Raw genomic sequence first — 25,987 nt, forward strand, 5'->3', positions numbered from 1 at the left:
GTACCTACCGAACCGAATTGCAACAGAGATTTCGGTGCCTCGTTTCGGTTCCTCTCTCGCCCCCTGGTGTCCGAAACGGACGTTACATGCAACCGCACTCAGTGCATGTAATCCGAGACTGAATGCTCTCAACAAGTGCGAGGCAACGGGCTTGCAAAACAGTTTTGTGATTGGTCTGAATTTAGCGGGAAATATGGATTTCAGGAAATCCCTCTCCTTTGCGTCTCTCCATCACTTTAACAACGTTTTATTGGCAGGGGGAAAGAATTGGAGTCGAATTTTTATTGACAACGGATTTACATGCTGGAAAAACATGCAGCTAAAATTCAGGGAACATTTGGACAATAAGAGACACACGGAAGCTGTGGTCGCATGGTCTAATTACAGGACAATATGCGCGGTGCAAAAATAATCTAAAATCATCACGAACAGAAAGGCGGAGGTATGGGAAAACAGGGCTCCTGTCGCTGTCATCAAAGGTAAGAATTGGTTTTCTTTAACTCAGCTGATGCATTACCTTGCTGTTGATTGTTTACCGAATGCTTCATCTGACTGTCACACTGTGATTTTACTTGTGTAAACAGTTAATTAGCCTGTTTTGTGCGTGTACTCTCATGTAGGCCTACTTCATATTGATGAGCTGATAATCTTTCAGTGTGTGTGTGTGTGTGTGTATGTGTGTGTGTATGTGTGTGTATGTGACTGTCAGTCACAAGTTTATATTCTACGGATGTTGTTCAGTGCTGTATGCGCGTTCCCGGTTCTGTGTGTACTCTTGTGTGCTTCATATTCAATGAGCTGATTATCTTTCACTGTGTGTGTGTGTGTGTGTGCGTGTGTGTGTCTTGGGTGGATCTGTCAGTCACATGTATATTATACGGTAACCTATGTTCAGTGCTGTAGTTCCCCATGTTCTGCTGCAGCTGTAGCATCAGGATATGTTGGTATTTGATCACCTTATATAAAACATCGCCGCTCTGCATTAATGGCGTGCACTCGGAAAATCGCGTCAGTGACCACTGATGTGAAAAATCCTGGATTTCTATATAGATTTTTTTTTTAAATCAAAAGTAACGATTTAAGTACCGTTTCGGTACCGGTACCGTTTTTAAAGTACCGATTTGGCACCGGTATCGAATAAAACCAAACGGTACCCAACCCTAATCTTCGGCGCCCCCCTCCCCTCTCTGGAAGAGCTGTACAACACACGCTGCCTCAGGAAGGCCTCCAAGATCTCCAGAGACCCATCCCACCCTGGGAACGAACACTTTGTTCGGCTGCCCTCAGGCAGGCGGTTCAGGACCATGTCCGCAAGGACAAATAGACTGTAGCTCAGCTTCTACCCTAGGGCCATTCAGGCCCTGAACACAGCAAAGACCTAGGTTCTAGGCCCTGGACAATCTAGACAATTTGATGGCAGCTACTAGATTGTAATCAAGTGCAATACTGAAATACAACTGTGAACATTTCAAACCTGCAAACTGCGACACTTTAAATGAATGTGCAATAATACTATGTGCAATATGACAACCCTCGTGTACATAAGGTTCAGAGATAGGAAAGGTTAGGATATTTATAGCATAGCATAGAGTACAGCACAGTGTTTTATTTGTATAGTATAGTATAGTGCAGGGGTAGGCAACCTTTTTTATATGAAGTGCCATTTTTAAATTTTCTTGTTAGTCAGTGTGCCAACCACAATATCAACATTAATTATGACTCGACATCAAACCAAACCAAACAGACCAACAGATCTGCAATTTTATTCCACAACATGAACAACAATTTTCAGCAAAGAGCTATGTATGCAAAGCCATGTATGCTAAATAAACAGGCCTAACAGTCAACTAACTGAAACTTTAACAAAATTACCAACATAACATCTAAGACAACTAAAACGTTGTGATGCGTAGCACAACTTTAAGCAAATTGGTGCGCTCAATTTCTAACAAAGTTGCTAACTGCGCTCCCTATGGTTATCATTTTAATAAGTAGGCCTAACTGGATGGTGATTATACAAGGGTCTTACTTGTATGAATTATAATTTATATTTATATAATTATTTGGTTGTTACTTACATTTTATTCTTTTATTCCAACCACAACAACATTTTTTTTTTGTTGTTGTTAGCAAAGAGCTATGTATGCAAAGCCATGTAAACAGTCCTAACAATCAATGTGATCCCTGGCCCTGTTTTCCTTTGCTCAACTCGATTATCTGGGGGTGGTACTTGGTCACTTTAAGTAACAGACAAGCTTCAGAGTGGTCAGTTGTCAGACGGCTGTGTGAGAGGCTCAGCACGCTCTTCATGTGTGAGAATATCTGCTCACACAGTGCGTCAGTGCAGATCGCTTAACTATGAAGTTAACAACCGTCACCACTGTAGCCATAACCTCATTAAGATCAGACTTTGACATCTTTGCACATAAGTTTTCTTGGTGTATGATGCAGTGGAGTTTCATAATGGGGTGACCAACTTGTTCCTCAATTAATGCAACCGCTCCCCTCTGTTTCCCGACCATGGCAGGGGCACCATCTGTTGTCACCGCAAAAATCCTGCTAATGTCAATCCCTCGCTCCACAAAATGCTCGATAAGAACTTTGGCGATGTCCTCACCTTTTGTTGTTTCTGGCATTGGTTTTAGGCAGCAGAGCTCCTCCCTTACAGCAGAATCACAGTATCTTGCTATGACAGCCAGACGTGGCATGTCATTCACATCTACGCTCTCATCAAGTGCGAGGCTAAACACCGTCGCATCTTTCAAACCAGCGGTCTGCTGCGCTTTCACGTTTTCTGCCATTTCTCCTATTCTTCGTTCCACACTTCTGGCTGACACTGGGATGTCTTTTATTCTTGATTTTATTGTGTCTTTGTTTGATAAGCCTTCAAACAAAACATCTGAGCTACAGAGGAAAGCCTCCTTAACAGTAACACTTGTAGCGAATCGAATTCAGAATTTTACTTTGAAAATTGGCGCCAGAATACGACTCTCGTGGAGTGGATGAGAGACTAGGGCTGCATTCGTAAATTCGACCTGAGAGCGCCGGAGCGTCCCTGAGACTGCCTCTAGTCCAATCAAATTACTTGGTACCATTGTGACGTTGAACCCAGTGTGCGCGAATTTACGAACGCGGCAAAAAAACAAAACAAAAAAAAACATTCTCCCATTCTCGCACTTATTGCTTGCGTGCCACTGTTTAAGCTGTCGCGTGCCACTGCTGGCACGCGTGCCATAGGTTGCCGACCCCTGGTATAGTGGATAGTGTATATAGCCTTTATTTATGTAAACCAGCTCTTTCCCTTCTTGTTTTAGTATTGTTTTCCTAGCACCAGGGGAGCCCCCCCTCCCAAATTTCGTTGTATGGTACCTGTACTGTATTAATGACAATAAAGACCATTCATTCATTCATTCATTCATTCATTCATACCAAGACTTCCTAAAAACACCTCAGACGGGACGCCTCAAAAACTAATTTACAGTCCATCCTCATTAGCAAATTTATTCAGAGAACGCAGTGTCATTTAAACGGTTCTGTTGAGATGGAGAGTCATGGTGGACCAACCTGGTGAAGGTGCTGTTCTCCCTGGTGAACTTGGACAGCCTGTACACCGCCCAGTTGTTGAGCTGCTTTGACGTCATGCCACAGCCGTTGTCTATTATAACAACTGCTGGTCTCCCCTGGGACTCATCAAACAACTGGGGGAAGACATGAGAAACACTGACTTACTGCTGGATAATAATAATAATAATAATAATAATAACAACAACTTTTTATTTGTATAGCACTTTTCCTGCAAACGTTCCAGCACAAGCTCAAGTGCTCCAATCATTATATAATCATAATTTAATGATTTAGTAATTTAAAGGCAATATTAAAAAGATGGGTTTTTAGTCTTGACTTGAACATATGTGCTGAGGTTGCATCCCTAATGTAAACTGGCAGTGCATTCCACAATCTGGAGCATAAAATGAGAATGCAGCCTCACCAAATCTCTTCTTTTGTAGAGAAAACCAGGGTCAGAAGACCTGAGAGCTCTATTGGGCTGATATGCTAGCAAAGGGTCTTTCATATATTCTGGTGCTGTGCCAGTGAGAGCTTTATAAACAAGCAGAAGGATCTTGAAATCTATTCTGAACTTAACAGGAAGCCAGTGTAGAGTCTCTAAAATAGGAGTTATAATATAATATATAGTTATGCTATGCATCACCATAGCATATATATATATATATACAATTGAGGTGAATAACCCTAACCCTAACACATCACAATGTTGTCATTCAAGTAAAACTTCACCACTAACCAATCGAATGTCTATTGTCCTTGCTCCTGTGTTGCGTGATGTTGCTGACAGTGCATTGTCAATTAGTTCTGCAAAGGCATATGCTGAAAGACCAACAAAAAAACAAAACATGAATTAGCTTCCAGTACATACAATGGACTTTGTAATTGTTTAGCCTAATAGACAGGCTGCATAACAAACGAAGCACTCAATATTTGCTGAGAGGTTTGCTCATCGAGTGAACTCATTTTCATGTTATGTTGTTGACATATCGTTAGCCTCATAGCATAATTGCCTGAGTCATGCTTCGCTTGTGGTCAGCCGAGCCATCTTTGTATGGAGTGTCAACAATGCCTATGTCAAAGAGATGACTTGGGCAGATAGTGATTTTGGAATGTAACAAGCATTCTGATAGGCTGATGGCATAGGCAATAATGCACAGTGAATCAGCAGTGTTAGGAGAGTAGAGTTAGGCAGATATCTCAATTTGGCTCAAATATGACTTAGGCAATTATGCTAAGAGGCTAATGGTATGCCGGTTTCATTTGGAGAAGATGATTCAGACACTCACGTAACGACTTCTGGCCCTCGCTGGCGTAGTACTCGTACATGCCGCTCTGAACCAGCGTGTCATAATGAGGGAGGAACACGATCCGTTCCTGTGTCGCCACTGATAAGATCTGGTCCTCGCTCTGCAGCAGGTGGAGGGTGTTTCCATCCTGAAGTTCCTCTGAAAGTAAACAGGAACAAAAGACAATAACTGACGATGTGCCCGCTCCAGTGACGTTCTGTGGGTCTAAAGGGCAATGCACACAGCGTGCGATTCTGTTGCGCGTCAACATTCCATTTTGAAGTTTGAATGGAAGTCTATGAGAACATCGCATCGCAATGCACACGGCGCCGTGTGTGTTGAAATGCGATGTTCTCATAGACTTCCATTCAAACTTCAAAATGGAATGTTGACACGCAACAGAATCGCACGCTGTGTGCAGAGCCCTTAAGGGTTCAAACCGCTCATTAAGGATGTAAGACAGCAGAGACTGAACCCAGAACGATTTATAACGAAGTGAAATGAAACATTATATTATTCAGGGTTCCCACACCTTCTGAAACATCAAATAAATTCCAAGCACCTTTCAAGGACTTTCAAGACTCAATTCCCTCAAATTCAAGGACCCAACACGGCATAGTTTGAGACAGATCTAGATGAGAATGTATATAATAGGAACTATCCGCTCACACACAACAATTAAGAAGAGAGGCTTGAATTGTGTGAACACTAGATGGTCTCTTGCCTTCTCTACCACAGCGCAGCAAAACAGTATATTGTGAAACGTGTGTAAAGTAAAGCAATACAGAGACTTATTGACTAGTTGACCAGCTACCCTGGTGAGTTCAGCCAGGTAGAGCTTTCTGGTGTGAACCACCTCTCTGCCCCGCCCCCCCACCTCTCACTACCCAGTGACAAAACAACACTTCAATGCTAAATACGAATGATACTTTTAGCAAGTCACTTACCATATCTGTCAAAATCTATCCCTATCCTATCGGTCGTTGTCAACACAAACGTTTCGTTGGGGCGAATGGCAAATTCCTATGGAGAGAGAACATGGGAATGAAGTTAGGTAACGCATCGCTTAGCAACAACGTTTTAGACATTGCATAACATTATTAGGGCTGTTACGATTAGTCGACGTCATCGACTACGTCAATACGTCGGTTTGCGTAATATGCGTTGGTTAGTCGTAAATAAACAAAATGGCGGTTTTTTTTTTTTACCTTTATTTTACCAGGCGAGACAATTAAGTGTATGAGTGAAAAATGGATAGCTACTAGCTAATGTTACACAAGCAATGTAGCTCACCACAGTTCGTATGTCTTGTCTTCTGGTGTTAGTAACGTTAGCTATGTAGCTGGCTAGCTACGGTAGCCTATTGTCATTGTGGTGCGAGCACCTACTGTACGTTATCTAGCTCGTAGCTCGCATGCTACGTTAGCATCAATTTAGCTAATCATAACATAGCAGCGAGAGTAACGTTAGCTATAGCAGTGAGGTGGAGACAAATACGTTTTGTTTTTGTTTTTTTGTTTTTTCCGAACAGTACAAAAATTATCGTTAGACTTATCGATAAATTAGTCGTTAGACTAATCGATAAAATAATCGCTAGATTAATCGTTAGAAAAATAGTCGTTTGGGAAAGCACTAAACATTATATTATAGCATTACAGACAACAGTTAAGCAGCAATGTTTAACATAACAAGGCTATGATAAGTCATCCATATGACTGACAGAATGCAGTGAAACAACATGAACATGTGACACCTTGGAGACAACTTGGAGGAAGTCATTGAAGTCCAACCCATTGCTTAGCAACAACGTTTAGACATTGCATAACATTATATTATAGCATTAGACAACAGTTTAAGCAGCAATTTTTAACATAAAAAAGGCATATGATATGTCATCAATATGACTGTGAAACAACATGAAAATGTGAGTGTGACACCTTGGAGACAACTTGGAGGAAGTCATTGAAGTCCAACCCATTGCTTAGCAACAACATTTAGACATCGCATAACATTACATTATAGCATTTATAGACTACAGTTTAAGCAGCAATGTTTAACATAAAAAGGCTATGATACTATCATGTCTTCAGGTTAGGTCTTAAGACGACTTAAGACATCTTGACAGACCAGTGTTTCCCCTGCCATTGCCTTGGGGGGGCGGGCAAATATAATTGCCGAGTGTTCTGACAGAGAAAGTTGGTTAAAATTGGTCGTTATTATTGTGACTAGAAAGTGTGTGACTATAATTCCATGGTGTAAATAGTCAAAGAACTAGCTAGCTAGCTCAGAGGTGATGAGATGAGCTAGTCTGCTGCACACTTGCCAGCTAAAGAGCTAACTGGAGGCACTTTATTATTTTACTTAAAGTAGCCATACAATCTTTCTTATTCTGCTAGAATTGGGCTTTATGGTAATACCATAATGGCATATTTACAGTACATGGACAGTGGATTGAAGCATTGGAAATGTCTGTTTTTTATAGTTGGACATGATTTTTTTTCAGGTGAGAGAGAAAGGTCAAAATGACATTATCTGACTGCATTGCCCACAGCAATCCAAAATTCAATTATAATTATGTTATAAATTGATATGGATCAATTTATACCTCTTATTAGATTATAAATACTCTGGTTGTTATGTTTGCCTTTTGGTTGACAGCAAAAGAGGGAGAGAGGAGGATAGAGAGGAGGTTAGAGAGCAGGATGGAGTCGGCACACCAGAGAGAGAGAGCAAGAACCAGGTGAGAAAGTGGACAGGTAGTCAAGACCACATACGGTAAGTAATGGCGCTTTTCCATCAGCGGCCCGGATCGCTTCGGGTCGGGTCGGTTCGGCCCGCTTTTGAACAGTTCTGGTTTTCCACTATACACAACAGACCAGGAACTAGTAGGAGGAGTAGGCGATAGTAGGCGGAGTTAAGGCCTTTGCACACCAATGCGTGCGTTTACGCCTGCGTATTTTTAAACCGTCATCCGAAAAAAAACGTTACGCACAGAGACCTTGCACACCGGTCCGTTGCGGAGTCCGTTGCGTTTTTTTACGTTGCGAACTTTCGCAATATGCACTCTACATGTTGTAATATTGTGGCATTTCTTTACTGTTTGCCATCTGGTCTAGGAATACCCAGGGAGACGCAGACAGCAGAAGTAGAATAGAATAGAAAAAGAAACCGCTATAACCATGCTGAATGATGTATGATGCACTGACAGTCTGTGACCGTGTGCACCTGGCCGGACCCTGCCCTTCTGCCTGAGTTTGAGTATGATGCTGCCCAAATACATTTTATTGTTTAGTGCCGTACGCTTTCGTGGTATTATATTGTGTGAATTATCATCTGTATGTTGTTTTCTTTCACTCGACTAACCGCCGAGATAATACTTGAGACATGTACTTCCGTAAACATTAATCCAACTGTCCTGCAGTTGTAATTTGACGATGTGTCCCAGTCTATACCATGGCGGAGTGGTCAAAAACTACTGTCAAAAGGCTTTTGACGGACGCGAAAACGCAGAAAATCGAACCTGTTGCGTTTTTTTTTTTTGACGGACGAATAATTACGGATTGGTGTGCAAGCGTGGTTGACACAACATGAGTTCTAATTTATTTTTTTAACGGACGTAAAAAACGCGCGTAAAAAACGCGTTGGTGTGCAAGGGCCTTTACGCGTCATAAAAGCGCGCCATGGTGGTGACGTATATTTTCACGAGACACAACACAGCCACAACAACAGCGACATGGAGGAACTTGAAGCTATCGTATACTTTTTCCTTGGCATGTGGTATATTACTAACCATGATTTTTTTGGGAGAGAAAGAGAAAGAGAGAGAGAGGAAGCTATGTACACATAATAAAGTCATGTTTTTTGAACCCTTAAAACCACTGCCTTCACTTGTCTGCTTTATGAACTGTAGTATCATTGTGTGCCGACAAACACGGTGCCCTTTGCGGGTTAATAACTTCGGTTTACCGTGGGTTAGGATAACAATTCAAACGTGTCCGGATAGGGGAGAGGACAGGGAATCTGAAACCATTTGAATGGTGTCGATACGACACTGTTATCACGGTTGACACCGATGGTGAAGTTAGCAAAGGAGTATTGTGTTTGTAACACCTCCGGTGTTATTCACGGGCAAAGACGGTAAACGGAGGCACCCTTTGCGGGTTAATAACTTCGGTTTACCGTGGGTTAGGATAACAATTCAAACGTGTCCGGATAGGGGAGAGGACAGGGAATCTGCAACCATTTGAATGGTGTCGATACGACACTGTTATCATGGTTGACACCGATGGTGAAGTTAGCAAAGGAGTATTGTGTTTGTAACACCTCCGGTGTTATTCACGGGCAAAGACGGTAAACGGAGGCACCCTTTGCGGGTTAATAACTTCGGTTTACCGTGGGTTAGGATAACAATTCAAACGTGTCCGGATAGGGGAGGGGACAGGGAATCTGAAACCATTTGAATGGTGTCGATACGACACTGTTATCACGGTCTATGACAGCGCGGAGCGAATTCCCAGGTAGAAATTGTCTGTCCCCCCGCTGATATCCTCCATGACGTGCTGCTGCTTAGAGCAGCGGTGAACTCCCGGTTAATTGAGTTTACGGTTAAAAGCATATCTTCTCGGGGTGTCAGCGCGGTGGTTAAGGGCTCAAAATGACCGTATACCGATGGTGAAGTTAGCAAAGGAGTATTGTGTTTGTACCACCTCCATAGCCGATGTTATTCACGGGCAAAGACGGTAAACGGAGGCACCCTTTGTGGGTTAATAACTTCGGTTTACCGTGGGTTAGGATAACAATTCAAACGTGTCCGGATAGGGGAGAGGACAGGGAATCCAAAACCATTTGAATGGTGTCGATCCTACACTCCTATCACCGTCGACACAGCAAGGAGCGAATTCCCTGGTAAAACGTTTCTCTGCCCCCGCTGTCAACGGGAGTTTGAACCAGTAGGCGCGGTGCTGCGAGCAGCAGCGAGTGAACTCCCGGATCATTGAGTTTACGGTTAAAAGCATAACTTCTCGGGGTGTCAGCGCGGTGGTTACGGTCTCAAAATGACCGTATACCGATGGTGAAGTTAGCAAAGGAGTATTGTGTTTGTACCATCTCCATAACCGGTGTTATTCACGGCAAAGACGGTGCATAATAGCGATTTTTGTGTTATGCTTGTTGTAAATAAAAGTTCTATGATGAATTGAAATGACATTAAACTAAGATAATACGATGGTCAGCATAATTTTTCGAATCTTTATTAATAAGCTATTACAGAAACTGTAGTGACATTTTCCAAGAGCGAATGTGGTATTTAAAGAAGCTGCATAACAAACGGGGGGTCCATGCTACCCCCCCAAGGCAGCAAACCTAGGGGAAACACTGGACCATGTCTTATTTTGGTTAATTAAGACATCTTAAGACATCTCAAGACAAGGTGATGGCTGGGTATGTATGTCATCAATATGAATGTGAAACAACATGAACATGTGAGTGTGACACCTTGGAGACAACTTGGAGGAAGTCATTGAAGTCCAACCCATTGCTTAGCAACAACATTTAGACATTGCATAACATTATATTATACAGGGCTCTCAAGTCTCACGCATTGGGTAATAAATAATGATTATAGCATTAAACAACAGTTTAAGCAGCAATGTTTAACATAAAAAGGCATAAAATGACAGAATGCAGTGAAACAACATGAACATGTGCCACCTTGGAGACAACTTGGAGGAAGTCATTGAAGTCCTTCAGGCCGCTGATGTCCAGGACCCTCTCTGTCTCAGCCCCGGGGGTCCCCCTCTTCCCCAGGCGGCAGTCATACACCACCACCTTCTTCTTCAGCAGTGGTGTTTCACTAATATTCACTACCAAGGACACTGATGGCGGCGGCTCGTCGTAGCTGTGAGCGGAGATCTGCTCCACCCCCACACACACCCCCGACATGTTGCTTTTCTAACCCGAGAAACGCGGGACACCCCGTGTTTGTGTAGCTTATTGGAAGCTAACTAGGCTAACCTCCTTCACTCGCAGTCCCCCACGTGTCCTGCGCAATAGTTCCGATATATTTTTATACTGTTTCTAGTTTCGTTTCGACAAAACGTGCATGCATTCCCTAGAAATGGTTTGTTTTGGTTTTTATCGCTTTCGTGTTGCTGTTAGTGGAGTTCCGTAGTGGAGTACGGTGAGCCTCTGAGACCAAACTACGTTTCGTCGCGCAATAGAATGCGGCTGGGGGAAGTTCCACTGATCTGACAACCGTTGGAGTGGATTGACCAAACCAGAATAGGCGCAGGTTGGTAAATCCGGATGATTGTTAAGTTTAATAGTAGCCTTACGTCGCTTTACGTAACAGACGACGTTCGTGAGTTACGCAAATACACGCAAAACACGAACATCAATGGCTGTGCCTGGAGGAAAACATGTGCAGGGCAGGGAAATATATGAACAATATCTGGTGTTCTCACTCTGATAAGGAAGGAAATAGTCCAAAATGTTTCCATAAGGCCATAATTATCTTTCTAAATGTCTGTCGTGTTTAGAAATCCCAACGGGTGGCTGTTGGATTCCTGTGCGTTTATTGACCAGGGACTTCAGCGATGCCTCCCAGAGGGGAAAGCAAACCTGGGTCTAGGAGACTCTATACAATATTTTAAAAGTTGTTTCAAACCTCAGTGTTTTCAGATTTTAAAGACTCATATTGGTGTGAAACCCACTGGTGATCCTCGTTGCGACAGTGTCATCTCAGAAGAAGCAGTGCCTGAGAGGAAGGAGAATGACACATCAGTAGATTGTGTACCTGTTAAGGTGAGTTCAGTGAGGTTTATGTCAGGACCTGGGGGGTGTTCCATCAACGTCGCTAAAGGAAAATCCAGGCTTATTTTGAAATGTCCTGCGAGATTTATAAAAATGTTTTTGATAAATCTCGAGATCACGCCTTCACTTTGCACTTCAAAAAGTAAATCTAAGTACCGGTAAGATGAAATATCTTAATCCGAGGTGATAGGCTATATGCTTGTTTTATGTCGGACTACACACATTTTAAGATATATTTTACTTGTTTTAAGAAAAAGTGTTTTGTGGCATTTTTCTTGTTCTGTCGGCAGATAATTGTGCTTATTTTAAGTAATATTTCCTAATTTTATTGCTTTTTTCCCCTTGTTTTTGAGAGCTGATTTTTGCAGTGTGGTGTCTGTAGCTGTTTTAACCATTGATATAATGTCTTGATGTGCCAACCCCCCAGAAAAGAAACAGAAAAAGAAAACGCCATGAATTGAACCAAGGGGAAATCGATTCAGTGGCCTACCACGAGAAGGTGTGTCGTCAAATCTCAACAGTAATTGTTCCCAGTTGTTCAATATGTTTTCAGTTGTTCACCTCTATATAACATCATTGATGTGATGATTACAGATCAGAGGCATCATTGCCGAGGGCACCAAGTCCCTAGTGGATGCTGGGCTCTCCTGTGGTTACCTGAGTAAAGTGACAGGTGTGCAACAACAACAACAACAACAACAACAACAACAACAACAACCCCTGCCTTCCCAAGAGTGCAACCTTGCAGCCCTGTGTGACATGGCTAAAGAGCTCCCTCTAGTGGCTGACACTGACAGCGACCAGGAACCCCCAGTGCAGTATATTGATACTGAAGACGGCAGCAACACAGCACATCTTGACCTGTTTACACGGATCACAGAGAACTGTAACATCGACTGCGCCAAGGAGGTGACACTGATGGGAGAGAAGTACATTATCCCACCACGGTCCTCCTTCCTGCTCTCGGATTTGACCAGAATGCAGCCCCTGGTAGACTGTGAGTGCACCTGCTGATCTGATCAAGAACAAAACTTTACCTTTTGCTGGGTTGTGTGGCAGCACATACAGTGTAATTTGAATTATGGGGCGGCTGTGGCGCAGGAGGTAGAGCCGCCGTCTAATGATCGCAAGGTTGGCAGATCGGCGGCTCGAGCCCCGGCTGGCCACATGTTGAAGTGTCCTTGGGCAAGACACTGAACCCCAAATTGCTCCCAGTGAGCGGGCCGGTGCCTTGCATGGTAGCTTGCCGCCATTGGTGTGTGAATGCGTGTGTGAATGGGTGAATGAGAGGCCGTTGTAAAGCTCTTTGGATAAAGGCGCTATATAAGTGCAGTCCATTTACCATTTTACCAATTGCATTGTAGTAGAACAAAGGAGCCTAGTAGAGAGGCCTTAAGTCAGTGTATAACATCACAAGGCTTCTCTGCCTGCCTGGCTGGGTATGTCTGGAAGCTGACTGTTTCTCATTGTGTCACCTGCAGATGGGAGGAGATTTGACTTGATCGTCCTGGACCCACCCTGGGAAAACAAATCAGTCAAAAGGAGCGGCAGGTCAGCCTAAATATGTGGAGAAACTTTTACTTGTTTTTCCATCTATGGATCATGAGTCATGACCAAAATATGTTTGGAGATGGATTCAATGGACAGGGTTCCCGCGCTGGTCTTAAAAAGCCTTAAAGTCTAAAATCCAGCAATCCGATTTATAAGGCCTAAAAAGGTCCCACAATTCAGTTATTTGGTCTAAAAATGAGGTGCCAGGTCTTAAAAATGAGATCCTGCAAGGAAATCAGTCCGACCACATCTATTTACGTGGAAATTAATCAAATTAATCAACCCCCCCCCAAAAATCTAATTTGCTTCCTTTTTTGTCTCTATGGCAGTGAAATCCCTAATTTCATCACCTCAAGGATGACAAAAAGCTATGATATGGTGTATGGTGTTGCGAATAGGTCTACATTTTTATTCAAAGAGGTCTAAAAAAAGGTCTAAAAAGGTCTTAAATTTGACTTGTTGAAACTTGTAGGAACCCTGAATGGACATGTTGTATGAGTTGCTGTGTAAACCTCACATGCTAGTTTTTCTCCCGTATGATGTGCAGATACAGCTACCTGCCCTCCTCCCAGCTGAGGCGCCTCCCCGTGCCCCTGCTGGCCTCCCCAGGCTGTGTGGTCGTCACCTGGGTCACCAACAAGCCCAGCCACCTGCGCTTCGTCAAGGAGGAGCTGTTCCCACACTGGGGCGTGGAGGTTCTGGCAGAGTGGTTCTGGGTCAAGGTAAAACACACAGGGGGAGAACAGAGCACCTAGAAATGACCTTTCACAGAAAGTGAGTTTCTGAATAGAAACATTATCAGGGTTCCCACGGGTCCTTGAAATCCTTGAAAGTTTGTGAATTTCAGGGAAGAAAATCAAGGCCATAAAAGTTTTTGAAAATAGACATGGGTCATTGAAAGTGCTTGAATTCCTTAACTTAACACAGTAACTTTACACATATTTCACAATATATTGTTTTGCTGTGCTGTGGTAGAGAAGGCAAGAGACCATCTAGTGTTCGAGCCTCTTACATTCAAGACTCTCTTTTTAATGTGTTGTCTGTGAGCGGATAGTTCCTATTATATAAATTCTCATCCAGATCTGTCTCAAACTAGGCCGTGTTGGGTTCTTGAATTTGAGGAAATTGAGTCTTGAAAGTCCTTGAAAGGTGCTTGAATTTGATGTTTCAGAAGGTGTGGGAACCCTGATTCTACACTGTAGAGACGTTTGCATGTGTTCTCCTCTGACGTCGGCTATTGGCTACGTGTGTGTTTGTTTTTCCCAGGTTACCAGGTCAGGTGAATTTGTGTTTCCACTGGACTCTCCGCATAAGAAGCCTTATGAAGTGCTGGTACTTGGTCGATATCACGGAGAGAATTCGCCCAGGTGTGTCAATAGTGGCTTCCTTTTTATTTGTTTATTTATTTTGATATACATTTTAACTATTTATTAATTTGCAAACGACTTCATCTTTTCTGGCCTGCTCTCTGTTTCAGCTCTCCCGGGAAGGTAGACGTCGCTGTGGAGGACAAGCGTGTGATCACCAGCATCCCATCAGTTCTACACTCCCATAAACCCTCACTCTCTGGTGAGTAGAATTAGAATTTACAATTACCAGGGTTCCCACGGGGCCTTGAAATCCTTGAAAGTTTGTGAATTTGAGAAAAAGAAATCAAGGTCTTAAAAGTGTTTGAAAATAGACATGGGTCATTGAAAGTGCTTGAATTCCCCTCTCTCTCTCTCTCAAAAAAAAATATGTTCAAAAATGTTTTACTTAGCTCGTTAACTAGTTCTGTCTCAAACTATGCCGTGCTGAGTCCTTGTATTTGAGGGAATTGAGTCTTGAAAGTCCTTGAAAGGTGCTTGAATTTGATGTTTCAGAAGGTGTGGGAACCCTGAATTACTAAACAACCATTTAGCAGACGCTTTTAATCCAAAGCGATTTACAATTCCAAATTACAATTCGGAATTACAGGGGCATTCCCCCTGGAGTAACTGAGGGCTAAGTGCCTTACTCAAGGGCACACTAGTGGTGGTGTTGTTTCAGGCGAGATTTGAACTCTCAACCTTCCAATCACCTGTCCAACTCACTATCCACTAGACCACCACTACCATGTTTTGGCTCAATGTAGACGGGTCATAGAGCAAGTATGCAATGTTTTAGTGACGTAGGTAGGAATAGGTTTGCAATATTTTCAGTTCCTACTGGTCGAACAGTGTTGAAATAAACCAGATACCACCACAAGAGGGCAGTGCAACCTTACTGATCGTACTTGCTGCTGCATATTGACCTGGTGGTCCCTACCCATGCTCTCTCATTTCGTTCACTCTCCTAATTAAAAGCAGAAGAAAGAATTCTGATATGAAGTGTTTCCGGCTGACCCAGTCTCCTGACTAATGATAGCTGCAGTTTGTCAGGGTTGTGTCACAGTACGTCACACCTACGTACGTTAGCGACTTTAGCCCCACACCCTGCGACAGGTTTCACACACCTGACTGAGAACTTAAACCCCCTCTCCCTCTGTGTTCGTTGTTATCGTTATGGTCTTATATTTATGGATTATCAACAAGTCAAACTTTTGGCTGCTATATCCGCAGTAAGGTGTTTATAAACAGTACTCAAGTTGTAAAAGAAGAAAATTAGGGGGGATGGTGGATTTTATCGTATGGGGACAATTTTAGCATCCCCACAGCGTCAGTGACTTCAGTGTCAGTGACTTGGTAAAAATGTCATTGCATGTGTGCGTGCCCCCCCTCGCCCACAGTATTTTACTCAATATGTGCAAAACTAAATGTTGAAATAGCAGTAATACCACGTTCATTGATAAAAATGACATACGGGATGGAAAGGGGGGATGGCAGTTTTAGAAGGGGGATGATTTTGACTGTTTTTATTTCAGGGGGGATGCCACCCCCCCCCTCATCCCCCCTCATCCCCCCTCAACTCGAGTGCTGTTTATAAAGCAATGGAAGATATCAACAATAAATATGCAGAGAGCGTATGAACATGACGTCAGGTCCTCGGGGGGAGTGGTTTATTGTGCTGTATATTTACTCTGAGGGTCGCCCAGAGCAGGAAGTGGTTTGTCCGTGCCCTTTCAGCTAAATATAAAACGACGCCACTCGGGCTGAAATGGCAGATATTGTGAAGTGAAAGTCATTATTACGCCGTTGTAGAAGTGTGATGCTTTGTCTGGGCTTTGTCTATCTAAGGGGTGATTGATGATTTTATCGGGTTATAGTCTAGCTCAGTCAAGATATTCTGCTTTGTCTCATAGTCTAGTCTTTCCATAACTGTTGAATTCCATTCGCTTGGAGGAGCGAGCTTGGCTGAACAATTAGCATTGACGTGGAAGGTGCTAATCACAGATGTCCTCCGCGTCATGGTGCATTACTTTTTATTACTCGGAGAAAGCAAGCGGCTCGGTAACAGTTCTAGTAGTTAGTTAGCCATCGAGCCCTGTCTTACCTTGCCCTCTGACCAAACCCACAGTCACAAGTCGCAGTTTCCTGCTGTCCTGCCATGTTACACCCAGGCATGTGGAATCCATGTCTGTCAGACTAGCATAATACAGAGTTGATGGACTGCTGATGGGTACAGTACCTCACGGAGTGCCCATGCTGCATCCATTTAAATGTACATTTACATTTTTGGCATTTAGCAGACGCCTTATTCCAAAGCGACTTACAATCGATACATTCGACTAAGCAAGTGAATCATCAGTTCACTAGTTGTAGCAGGAAGAGTAATCTAGCTCAGGCCAGGAGCCATTGGCAGTCGTTGTGATAGGAAAAAAAAAAAAATGTTCCCCGTCTAACACTGCTGTAAGCAGGTCCTGTTAGCGGAGAGGCCATGATGGCAGTAGGCGTGGCTTAACGGTCTGCTAACTGAGATGAAATGTCAGAGGAGCTGCTCTCTCCAACTCCAGCAGAGATGCCATCTCACATTAACACAACTTCTAACAGAGAGAGCCATACAAATGAAACTTTATTGATCCTGAGAGGTTTTCATCGAGCCGGCCGAAAAATAATGTTAATGTCATATATGATTATCTTTGTACCCGGAGGCGCAAAAACATGTGTCTGTCCTTTCCCTGCTCCTGCAGTGGAATTATGCAACAGCTTGAAATTGGAAGTATCAGTGCTAAGTCCCTAGACCACTCCTCTTAAAGAGTGGGAGACCCTATATCTATTTATTTTAAATATATTTTTAGAATACAATGCTGTAATGTCTTTATTTAGCATGAGGTCGTGGGGGGGGTTGGGGGGAGAATAGGGAAAAAATATACAAATAATTATGAAAAATAAATAAATATGAACAAATATCATATTTGTGTACTTTGTGAATAACCTGCTCTCCATAAAGGAAAACAATAAAAACATTTGATCACAAAAAAAAGAGTGGGAGACCCTCAGTTACTCTACACACCATCATCATTATCACCCCTAAGAACAATTTCAATTTCAGACTTGTTTGAATGGTAAATCTTCCCATAGCTTGTGTGAGTCAGAGTGGCCTGCCTCTCTACCCCCCTCCTCAGTCTTGACCTCAGTTCATACATGTCCAAACCCCTGAGGGAGGGCGTAGGAGACCCTGTGACCCTAGAAGCTCCATGCCCCCCTCTTCTCCACCAGTGATCCTGTCAGTGACGTCAGACGTGAGTGTGTGGCTGCAGTGGGGGGAGGGGGGGGGGGGGAGCAGAGGGACACCCAACGAACGCACTCTCCCAGATACGCACTCTCGCAGCCAGATGGCCGAACAGTGGGAGAACACTGTTTATGCTCCTTAGATTGTGAATATTCAGATGTTTTGTGCATTTTAATTGGGGACTACGGAGAAACGTTCATAATTACATAAAAGTTGAATTTTTCCCCCTCCCAGCATTGTATTGTAATCAGTGGCTAATTGGCAGTGCCATCCTTATGCCCCCCGAAACACTGCCATGTGAGTGTGTGGTGTTGTAATTGATCAGTGAGAAGAAGGCAGTTACCGTAGCTTGTTTGTATGCAAAGTGATTGTGTGGTCGTGACAACCTCGAGCTTTCTCGCTCACGATGTTCTCAGAGATGTCTGTCCTCAAAGCTAGTGCTATCTAGAGAGATGTTTTATCAATTCTGTAGTTGAACTAGACCGGAACTATATATCACCAGCCTTCATTAGGTACACCTTGCTAGTACTGGGTTGGACCCCCTCTTTTGCCTTCAGCACTGCCTTAATTCATCGTGGCATCATAGATTCAACAAGGTGCTGGACATTCCTCAGAGATTTGGGTCCATACTGACATTATAGCGTCACGCAGTTGCTGCAGATTTGTCGACTGCACATCCATGATGCGAATCTCCCGTTCCACCACATCCCAAATGTGCTCTATTCTATTGGATGGAGATCTGGTGACCGTGGAGACCATTTGAGTACAGTGAACTCAGTGTCATGTTCAAGAAACCAGTTTGAGATGACGTGAGCTTTGTGACATGGTGTGTCATCCTGCTGGAAGTAGCCATTAGAAGAGTGGTTACACTCTGGTCATAAAGGAATGGACATGGTCAGCAACAATACTCAGGTAGGCTGTGGCGTTTAAACAAAGCTCAATTGGTACTAAGGGGCCAAAAGTGTGCCAAGAAAATATCCCCCACACCATTCCACCACCACCACCACCAGTCTGAACCGCTACAAGGCAGGACAGATCCATACTTTCTTGTTGTTTATGCCAAATTCTGACCGTACCATCTGAATGTCGCAGCAGAAATCGAGACCCAGTTCAGACCAGGCAACATTTTTTCCAATCTTCTATGGTCTAGTTTCGGTGGGGCGTGTGCAAATTGTAGCCTCGGTTTCCTGTTCTTCTGCTTCAAGGTTTGACGTGTTGTGTGTTCAGAGACGCACCTCTGCATACCTTGGTTGTAACAAGCGTTGCCAGTTCTATCAGCTCGAACCAGTCTGGCCATTCTGCTCTGACCTCTGCCATCAACAAGGCGTTATCGCCCAGAGAGAACTGCCGCTCACTGGATATTTTCTCCTTTTCAGAACATTCTCTGTAAACCCTAGAGATGGTTGTGGGTGGGGGGAAATCCCAGTAGATCAGCACTTTCTGAAATACTCAAACCAGCCCGTCTGGCACCAACAACCACGCCACGTTCAAAGTAATTTAAATCACCTTTCTTCCGTGTTCTGATGCTTGGGTTTGAACTTCAGCGGATCGTCTTGACCACGTCTACGTGCCTAAATGCATTGATTTTCCGCCACGTGATTGGCTGATTTCGATATTTGCGTTAACGAGCAGTTGGGAAAAAGTGTACCTAATGAAGTAGCCGGTGGTGAGTGTATAACACCAACAACTCCTCAGTAATTGAGATCAAAGTTGGAGCACCTTGTCTCTCCTTCTGAGTCACGGCAAAGTGCTGGCACCCTCCAGCCCTCCTCAGTGTGTTCAAAAACATCATTAGAGCTCTTATTCCCTCTCCAACTTTGAGAGCTGACTCACCCAGAACAAGGCTGGGCTGTGTTCGTCTGAGAAGAGCTCGCCTGGCCTCTCCTCTAACTGCCTCTCTGATGTGTGTAGTGACAAAGGGAAGCGGGGGGGGGGGTGGGGGGGGGGGTCTGGAGTGTGTAGGTGGAGTCGATGGTGGTGGGGAGGGGGGGTTTCAGACTCAGGGGGAGGGGGCGGGGGGCAGTCATTAACTTCCTGAGTGGAGGGTGAGGGGGTTGAGGGTGAGAGGGCGGTGTGTGTGTGAGCGTGCATGTGAGCAGACAGACCGATACAGCAACTGATAGGCAGTTCCTGGAAACGCACCGTTGTTCCCCAGACTCAAGGTCATCACCAACCCACTCAAACCACCCATCACTGTGGAGAGAGAGGCTAGACATGAACCAATCCCCTTCTCAGGGTTCCTGCGCTGGTCTTAAAAAGCCTTTAAGTCTAAAATCCAGCGATCCGATTTATAAGGCCTAAAAAGGGCAAAAATGTCAGTTATTCAGTCTAAAAATGAGGTGCTAGGTCTTAAAAAAAATATTAGCTTATCCTGCAAGGAAATCAGTCCGACCACATCTATTTACGCGGAAATTAATCAACTACTTTTGGGACTTATTTATTTTATATTAATTATCCTTCAGACTTTTTTGTCTGTATGGCAGTGAAATCCCTAATTTCATCACCTTGAGGATGACAAAAAGCTACCATATGGTGTCGCGGATAGGTCTAAAATTCTATTCAAAGAGGTCTAAGAAAGGTCTAAAAAGGTCTTAAATGAATAGGTGAATAGGTCTTAAAAAACGTGAAACTTGTAGGAACCCTGGATAGGCTAGACATGAACCAATCCCCTTCTGTTGATGGGAGAGAGAGAGAGAGCCCACATACCAAAAAATGCTCCCCACAATTTTTTTTAATCCAATCCATTATTACGAGCTCAAGCTACTGTCTTCTTCTTCTCTTTCAACTTCTGGTAGATCTCCTCAGAGGCCTCCAAACTCAAATATGTATGAGAGCAGCCTTTTATTGAACTCCCCACGCTGAACTCTTTTCTCTCCATCTTCTTCTTCTTCTTCACTTTGTTCCCCTCCTTCCCTCCACAGAGGTGTTGGAGCCGTACGTTGGTTCTGAGGCCCGGTGCCTGGAGCTGTTCGCCCGGAGCCTGCAGCCGGGGTGGACCAGCTGGGGCAACGAGGTCCTCAAGTTCCAGCATGTCAGTTACTACACCGTCCACTGACAGGCCCAATGACAGGCCCACTGACAGGCCCACAGACACGCCCACAGACAGACAAGCCCACAGACAGACCTACAGACAAGCCCACAGCACCACAGACAGACAAGCCCACAGACAGACAAGCTCACAGACAGACAAGCCCACAGACAGACAAGCCCACAGACACGCCCACAGACAACCCTTACCCGAAGAGTCGTCCCCCCCCTCCCTCCCCCCCCCCATCACCTCATCAGCCCCCTCCTCCCCCCCCTCTCCCCCCTCCCAGTAATGAATGCAGTTTAAAAGTGCCACCGCCGCCGTCAAGGGTTTCCACATCCCACAATCCCAATTAGCTGTTTTTTTTCGCAAAGGTTTCCGTCAGAGGAGCATCCTGGAATCTCCCTCACTATTTCCTCTCCTCCCATCTCCTTTGATGTTGTTCGTTGCTTTCGCTTTAATTTTTTCATCGGGGAGCCTCGATGATTTTTCTGTTTTTCTGAGTTGTTGTAGTATGTTTGGGAGGAGGAGGAGGGGGAGGAGGGGGTTGGTGGGTGGGTGGGTGGGTGGGTGCAGCACAGATGCGGCGGTGATGCGATAGAGCAGAGATGAAAGTGGCACGGCCGTGGCTCTGTGATCAAGGTTTATGTTGGGAGCTGGGGGTCTCTGAGCTACCAACGTAACGTTCAGACACAGAACTCTCGGAGGAAGAGATATGCGTCGGTGGTGGTGGAACATTGCGGGCACAATGTCTTGTTTCGATAATGATGAAAAATGCATGTACAGTACTGTATTTCTACACGTCGGAGGAATGATGATTCGAAGTGTATCATCGTGTCGTTGTTTTTATACCCTTTTGTATCCAGGAGAATTGAATAAAGAAAGCTATTGTAAATGTTAGCGAAATGCGACTGTTTGTTTTACGTTCTGATCGGAGTACTGATGCGGATGCTCAGTAGACATTCTGTGAGGAAATGTTTTGGTCCAGCATGGGTTACACCTTAACTGCTCCTCCTGAGACATCTACTGCCCCCCAGCACTGCGTCTCCTGAAGACACCCGCTTTTTCCCCTTTACTGTGTCCCCTAAAACTTCTATTGCCCCCCTTGTACTGTTTCTCTGTTCTCCAGTGTCTATATATTTAAAAAAAAAAATCTAGGTTTAGAACAAGGTGATAGAAGCAGATTTTTCCTTCTATCACAGAGACTGCCAATGGCTGAGCTGGATTACTCTTCCTGCTACGACTGGTGGATTGATGATTCACTTGCTTAGTCAAATGTATTGAGTGTAAGTCGCTTTGGAATAAGGCGTCTGCTAAATGCCAAAAATGTAAATGTAAATGCATGGAGACCAGAGAGAGAGAGGTGACCAGGTCACAGTGACCACCTGTCAGACGGGCTGGCTTCAGTGTTAAGAGGCTGACTACTCACCGAAAAAACTCCCTGACTCTCTGGGACCCTGTGAGATGACGTAATCCTCCTCACACCATCCATCCGTCCCACCTCATCCTCTGCTGTACCCCCTCTCCGACAGGGTGGGGGGGCTGTGCTAATAGGTCTCTGGTCCGGGGGGGGGGCTGTCACCCCCCCAGCCCGATGATGATGAGTTACGGCCACTGCAGCTACTAATGAATCCAGAGCAAAGACTCCTGCTGGATCATTCCGGCATTGAAACCCATTCTATTGTCTTTTCCTTAGTGTCTCTCTCTCTCCCTCTCTCTCTCTTTCTCTTTCTCTCTCTCTCTTTCTCTCTCTCTTTCTCTCTCTCTCTTTCTCTCTCTCTCTTTCTCTCTCTCTTTCTCTCTCTCTCTCTCTAGCTCACCCCTCCCTCCTCCACACCCCCCCCCCCTCCTCTCATTCTCCCTCTACTCTCTCACAGCAAAGGGGAAAGCATGAATGAGAAACAACAAGAGTGGGAGGATTGATTTATTGTCATGTAAATGTGTAAATAGTAAATTATCTGTAAAAGAGGTGAAATACCGTAAAGTATCGGGACACTTAACACAGATCTAATTAAAGGAACGCAGGGCTTCTCCTCGTTAGCCGCCCCGCTCCCCAGGTGAACGGTAATTGATTTCTTCCGTTAGGCTGTTGGATCCTTCAGAACCCCCGTTGAGATGGCAGGATAGATACAATTCACTTGGAGGACAAACCCCTTAGTGCTGGAGAAGCAGTGCTGTGCTGGGGTCTATTGAGAGAGACACATTGAATACTGTACATACGTTTGTGTCTCGTAGGCAACAACTCACCTGTTTACATCAGTCTCACAGCACATTAGTGTCGTGCGTCACCAAAACCCTCGGTGGCGCTGCGTAAACTATTTGAAACGGTATAGAAACGCTGCCTGTTGTTTACCTCGTTAGCATCGCCAGGCTATTTGTAGTAGTACAAACTAGAATAGAGACACCGTTTGGAAGTTGATTAATAATAGATAGTTTATTGCTCATTTAAAAAAGAAAACCCATCTCAGAGCTACTTTTAGCATAGAAGAAAACAAGATATACAAGAACAAATTATAAGGAGAGGAAGACGAGAAAACGACTGATAAAAGACAAGTTCTTGTTCCTTATTGGAAGACTGGGAGTTTAGAACCAGCACATACTGTATACCTGTAGGTACTAAATCAGTTGCTACAAAATGATAGACAGAAAAAACTTGCGATGGACTAGTGTAGGTCAATGCTCTGCACTAAACTGAGATGATGTCGAATAAATCATAATCCAATCAGTAATGGCCTATTTCCTTGTCCTGTGACAGGGTTCCACTTCCTCTTCCTGAGCCAGTCCAGGATGCATTGTGGGTAATGATGACCAGTAATCACGTCTGCAGTAGAATGGTACAACAGTTTATTTTGTAAATGGAATGGACTGCACTAATATAGCGCCTTTATCCAAAGCGCTTTACAACGGCTTCTCATTCACACATTCACACACCAATGGCGGCAAGCTACCATGCAAGGCGCCGGCCAGCCCGCTCACTGGGAGCAATTTGGGGTTCAGTGTCTTGCCCAAGGACACTTCGACATGTTGCCAGCCGGGGCTCGAACCACTGATCTGCCAACCTTGCAATCATCAGACGGCAGCTCTACCTCGTGAGCCACAGCCGCCCCCTTTTTTTTGTGAGTCATCTCCTTCGCCTTCTCCCTTTGTACAGAACAAGACCATGTCTTCTCACTTCACTAGGTTACTGCGCTGATGAACATCAATATACGTCTATCTCTTCATCAGCTAGATAAATACAGCGCTACCTCTCATAGCCACTTATCGCCAGCACTATTCTCCAATCTTGAAGGTCAACCACTTCTATGACATACACAGCATACTTTCTAAAGTTTCTAAAGTACTGTTAGAAGCCGCGGCTGTGTGATAAATAGTCTGGGAATTATGAAGTGGTATGGTATTGATTTGACGTGTAGGCTACTTTGCGATAGAATGTACTCTTCTTTCTTTAAACAAAGCATACTGGGAAATTACTGGGGGGAATGTGCCACCGACTCGACAAAGCCAACCTGGTCGCCAAGGACTTCTCTATACAACAGTGGTCTCAGGTATTGTCTGCGTTTCCATGGTAACGTAGGCCAAGCCATAGAAACGCAGCTCCTCCACTCAGCCTTGACTTTTTCAGACGTCCTCCATTTTGAAAACGTTCCACTGACTCACTCAAACTGTCTTTGTTTCAGATGTATAATACAGTAGCTCCGTAGTACAGTAGGTGTGTGGTATCCAAGACACATTTTATTAACCTCGCTTAACCGTGCTGCTCAGAAATATTGAATTTCTCTCTTCCACACTCACGTTCGCCCCCACATACCTACGTACAGTACAAGCGCACACACGTTCGTCGTGTGTGAAAAGAACTAGATGTGTTTGCAGTGGAACAGGATTACTGTGCTGCTGCCATCATTTTAATTTCTCCCATTCATTCAAGATGGCGGAGGAATGGAAGGTCAAACCCGTGTGACTGCTGGTGATCACCCATCGCCATCACCTGTTTACTCCCACGTGGCCTTCACTTTGACAAAGGCCCATTCCTAGCCCCCCCATATAAACATAGAATTGACCATAATGATAATATCATATCGTTAGCCTCATAGCATAATTGCCTACGTCATATTTTGGCCAAATTGAGATATCCGCCTAACTCTCCTCTCCTAACACTGCTGATTCACTGTGCGTTATTGCCTCTATGACATCCGCCTATCAGAATGCGTGTTACATTCCAAAATCACTATCTGCCCAAGTCATCTCTTTGACATAGGCATTGTTAACACTACATACAAAGATGGCTCGGCTGACCACAAGTGAAGCATGACTTATTCAGTTATGAATGAATGAATGAATGGACTTTATTGTCATTGCTACAGTACAGGTACCAAACAACGAAATTTAGGAGGGGTGGCTCCCCTGGTGTTAGGAAAGGGAAAAAAAATAAAAACTTTTAGAAAAAAATCACAAGAAGGGAAGGAGCTGGTTTACATAAGTTATGTTATGAGGCTAACGATATTATGATGATAACTGATATTATGAGGTCATACCTGAGTGCCTCGAATCATCTCTATGTTTTAGAGGTTGTGATGAGAGATGTCATGGGGTCCTATGCTATTCTTCATGGTCTGTATTTTGTATAGATGGAGTAAGTGATACAGTGCATGTTAATAGATAGATCGCCTATATACTTTATAAAGAAAGAAGAAGACATTCTAAAAGTACTGTTTTTCTTTCTTGTGGGACTGATCATGAACCAGCAGAAAAAGCTCTTGACTCTCTCTCTGTCGGTCCCTGGTCTCCTCCTCCCCCTCCTCCCTCTCCCTCCTCCCCCTACCCCCCCCTCCTCCCTTTCCCCCCCGGTCTCCTCCTCCTCCCACTCTCTCTCTCTCCCCCCCCCAGTCTCCTCCTCCCCCTCTTCCTCCCTCTACCCCCCCACCCCTCCCTCCTCCCCCTCCCACTTCCGTCCCCGACACCCCCTCATCTGTGACGACACACTCTTCTCTCTTCTCTTCTCTAAAAAAACTGTCCAATTTACTGCTCTCCCTCCCTCTCTCTCCCCCCCTGATGTCACTGTGGTCATTAAGGCCGCCTCCTCCGGGCGCCAGCCGACTGTCCTGTCTGTCTACCCCAG

The 25,987-nt window shown here is 44.4% G+C and overlaps 3 protein-coding genes across 3 annotated transcripts in view; 2 read left to right on the forward strand and 1 right to left on the reverse strand.

The window, feature by feature from the left end:
• smchd1 (structural maintenance of chromosomes flexible hinge domain containing 1) overlaps positions 1-10,403 on the reverse strand; it is a gene marked incomplete at its 5' end in the record, with an annotated part of 46,090 nt that extends 35,687 nt beyond the window's left edge. The window contains 5 exons of the mRNA XM_080544169.1: positions 3,565-3,698; positions 4,304-4,386; positions 4,854-5,012; positions 5,801-5,876; positions 10,347-10,403. Coding sequence (XP_080400295.1) covers positions 3,565-3,698; positions 4,304-4,386; positions 4,854-5,012; positions 5,801-5,876; positions 10,347-10,403 — 509 coding nt within the window. The remainder of the gene's footprint in view (positions 1-3,564; positions 3,699-4,303; positions 4,387-4,853; positions 5,013-5,800; positions 5,877-10,346) is intronic.
• Positions 1-25,987, forward strand: part of chmp5b (charged multivesicular body protein 5b) — a 495,962-nt gene that overhangs the window by 230,070 nt on the left and 239,905 nt on the right. The gene's annotated exons all lie outside the window — the stretch shown is intronic.
• Positions 11,447-20,982, forward strand: mettl4 (methyltransferase 4, N6-adenosine; the record flags this gene model as incomplete). Its single annotated transcript, XM_080544170.1, has 9 exons — positions 11,447-11,475; positions 11,585-11,654; positions 12,091-12,162; positions 12,258-12,660; positions 13,145-13,214; positions 13,762-13,936; positions 14,481-14,581; positions 14,692-14,783; positions 20,765-20,982. The coding sequence occupies 9 exons, from the start codon at positions 11,447-11,449 to the stop codon at positions 20,896-20,898; spliced, it is 1,146 nt and encodes a 381-aa protein (XP_080400296.1). The 3' UTR covers positions 20,899-20,982.

This window comes from Nansenia antarctica (genome assembly GCF_963989245.1).
Source record: "Nansenia antarctica genome assembly, chromosome: 13".
NCBI lineage: Eukaryota > Metazoa > Chordata > Actinopteri > Argentiniformes > Microstomatidae > Nansenia > Nansenia antarctica.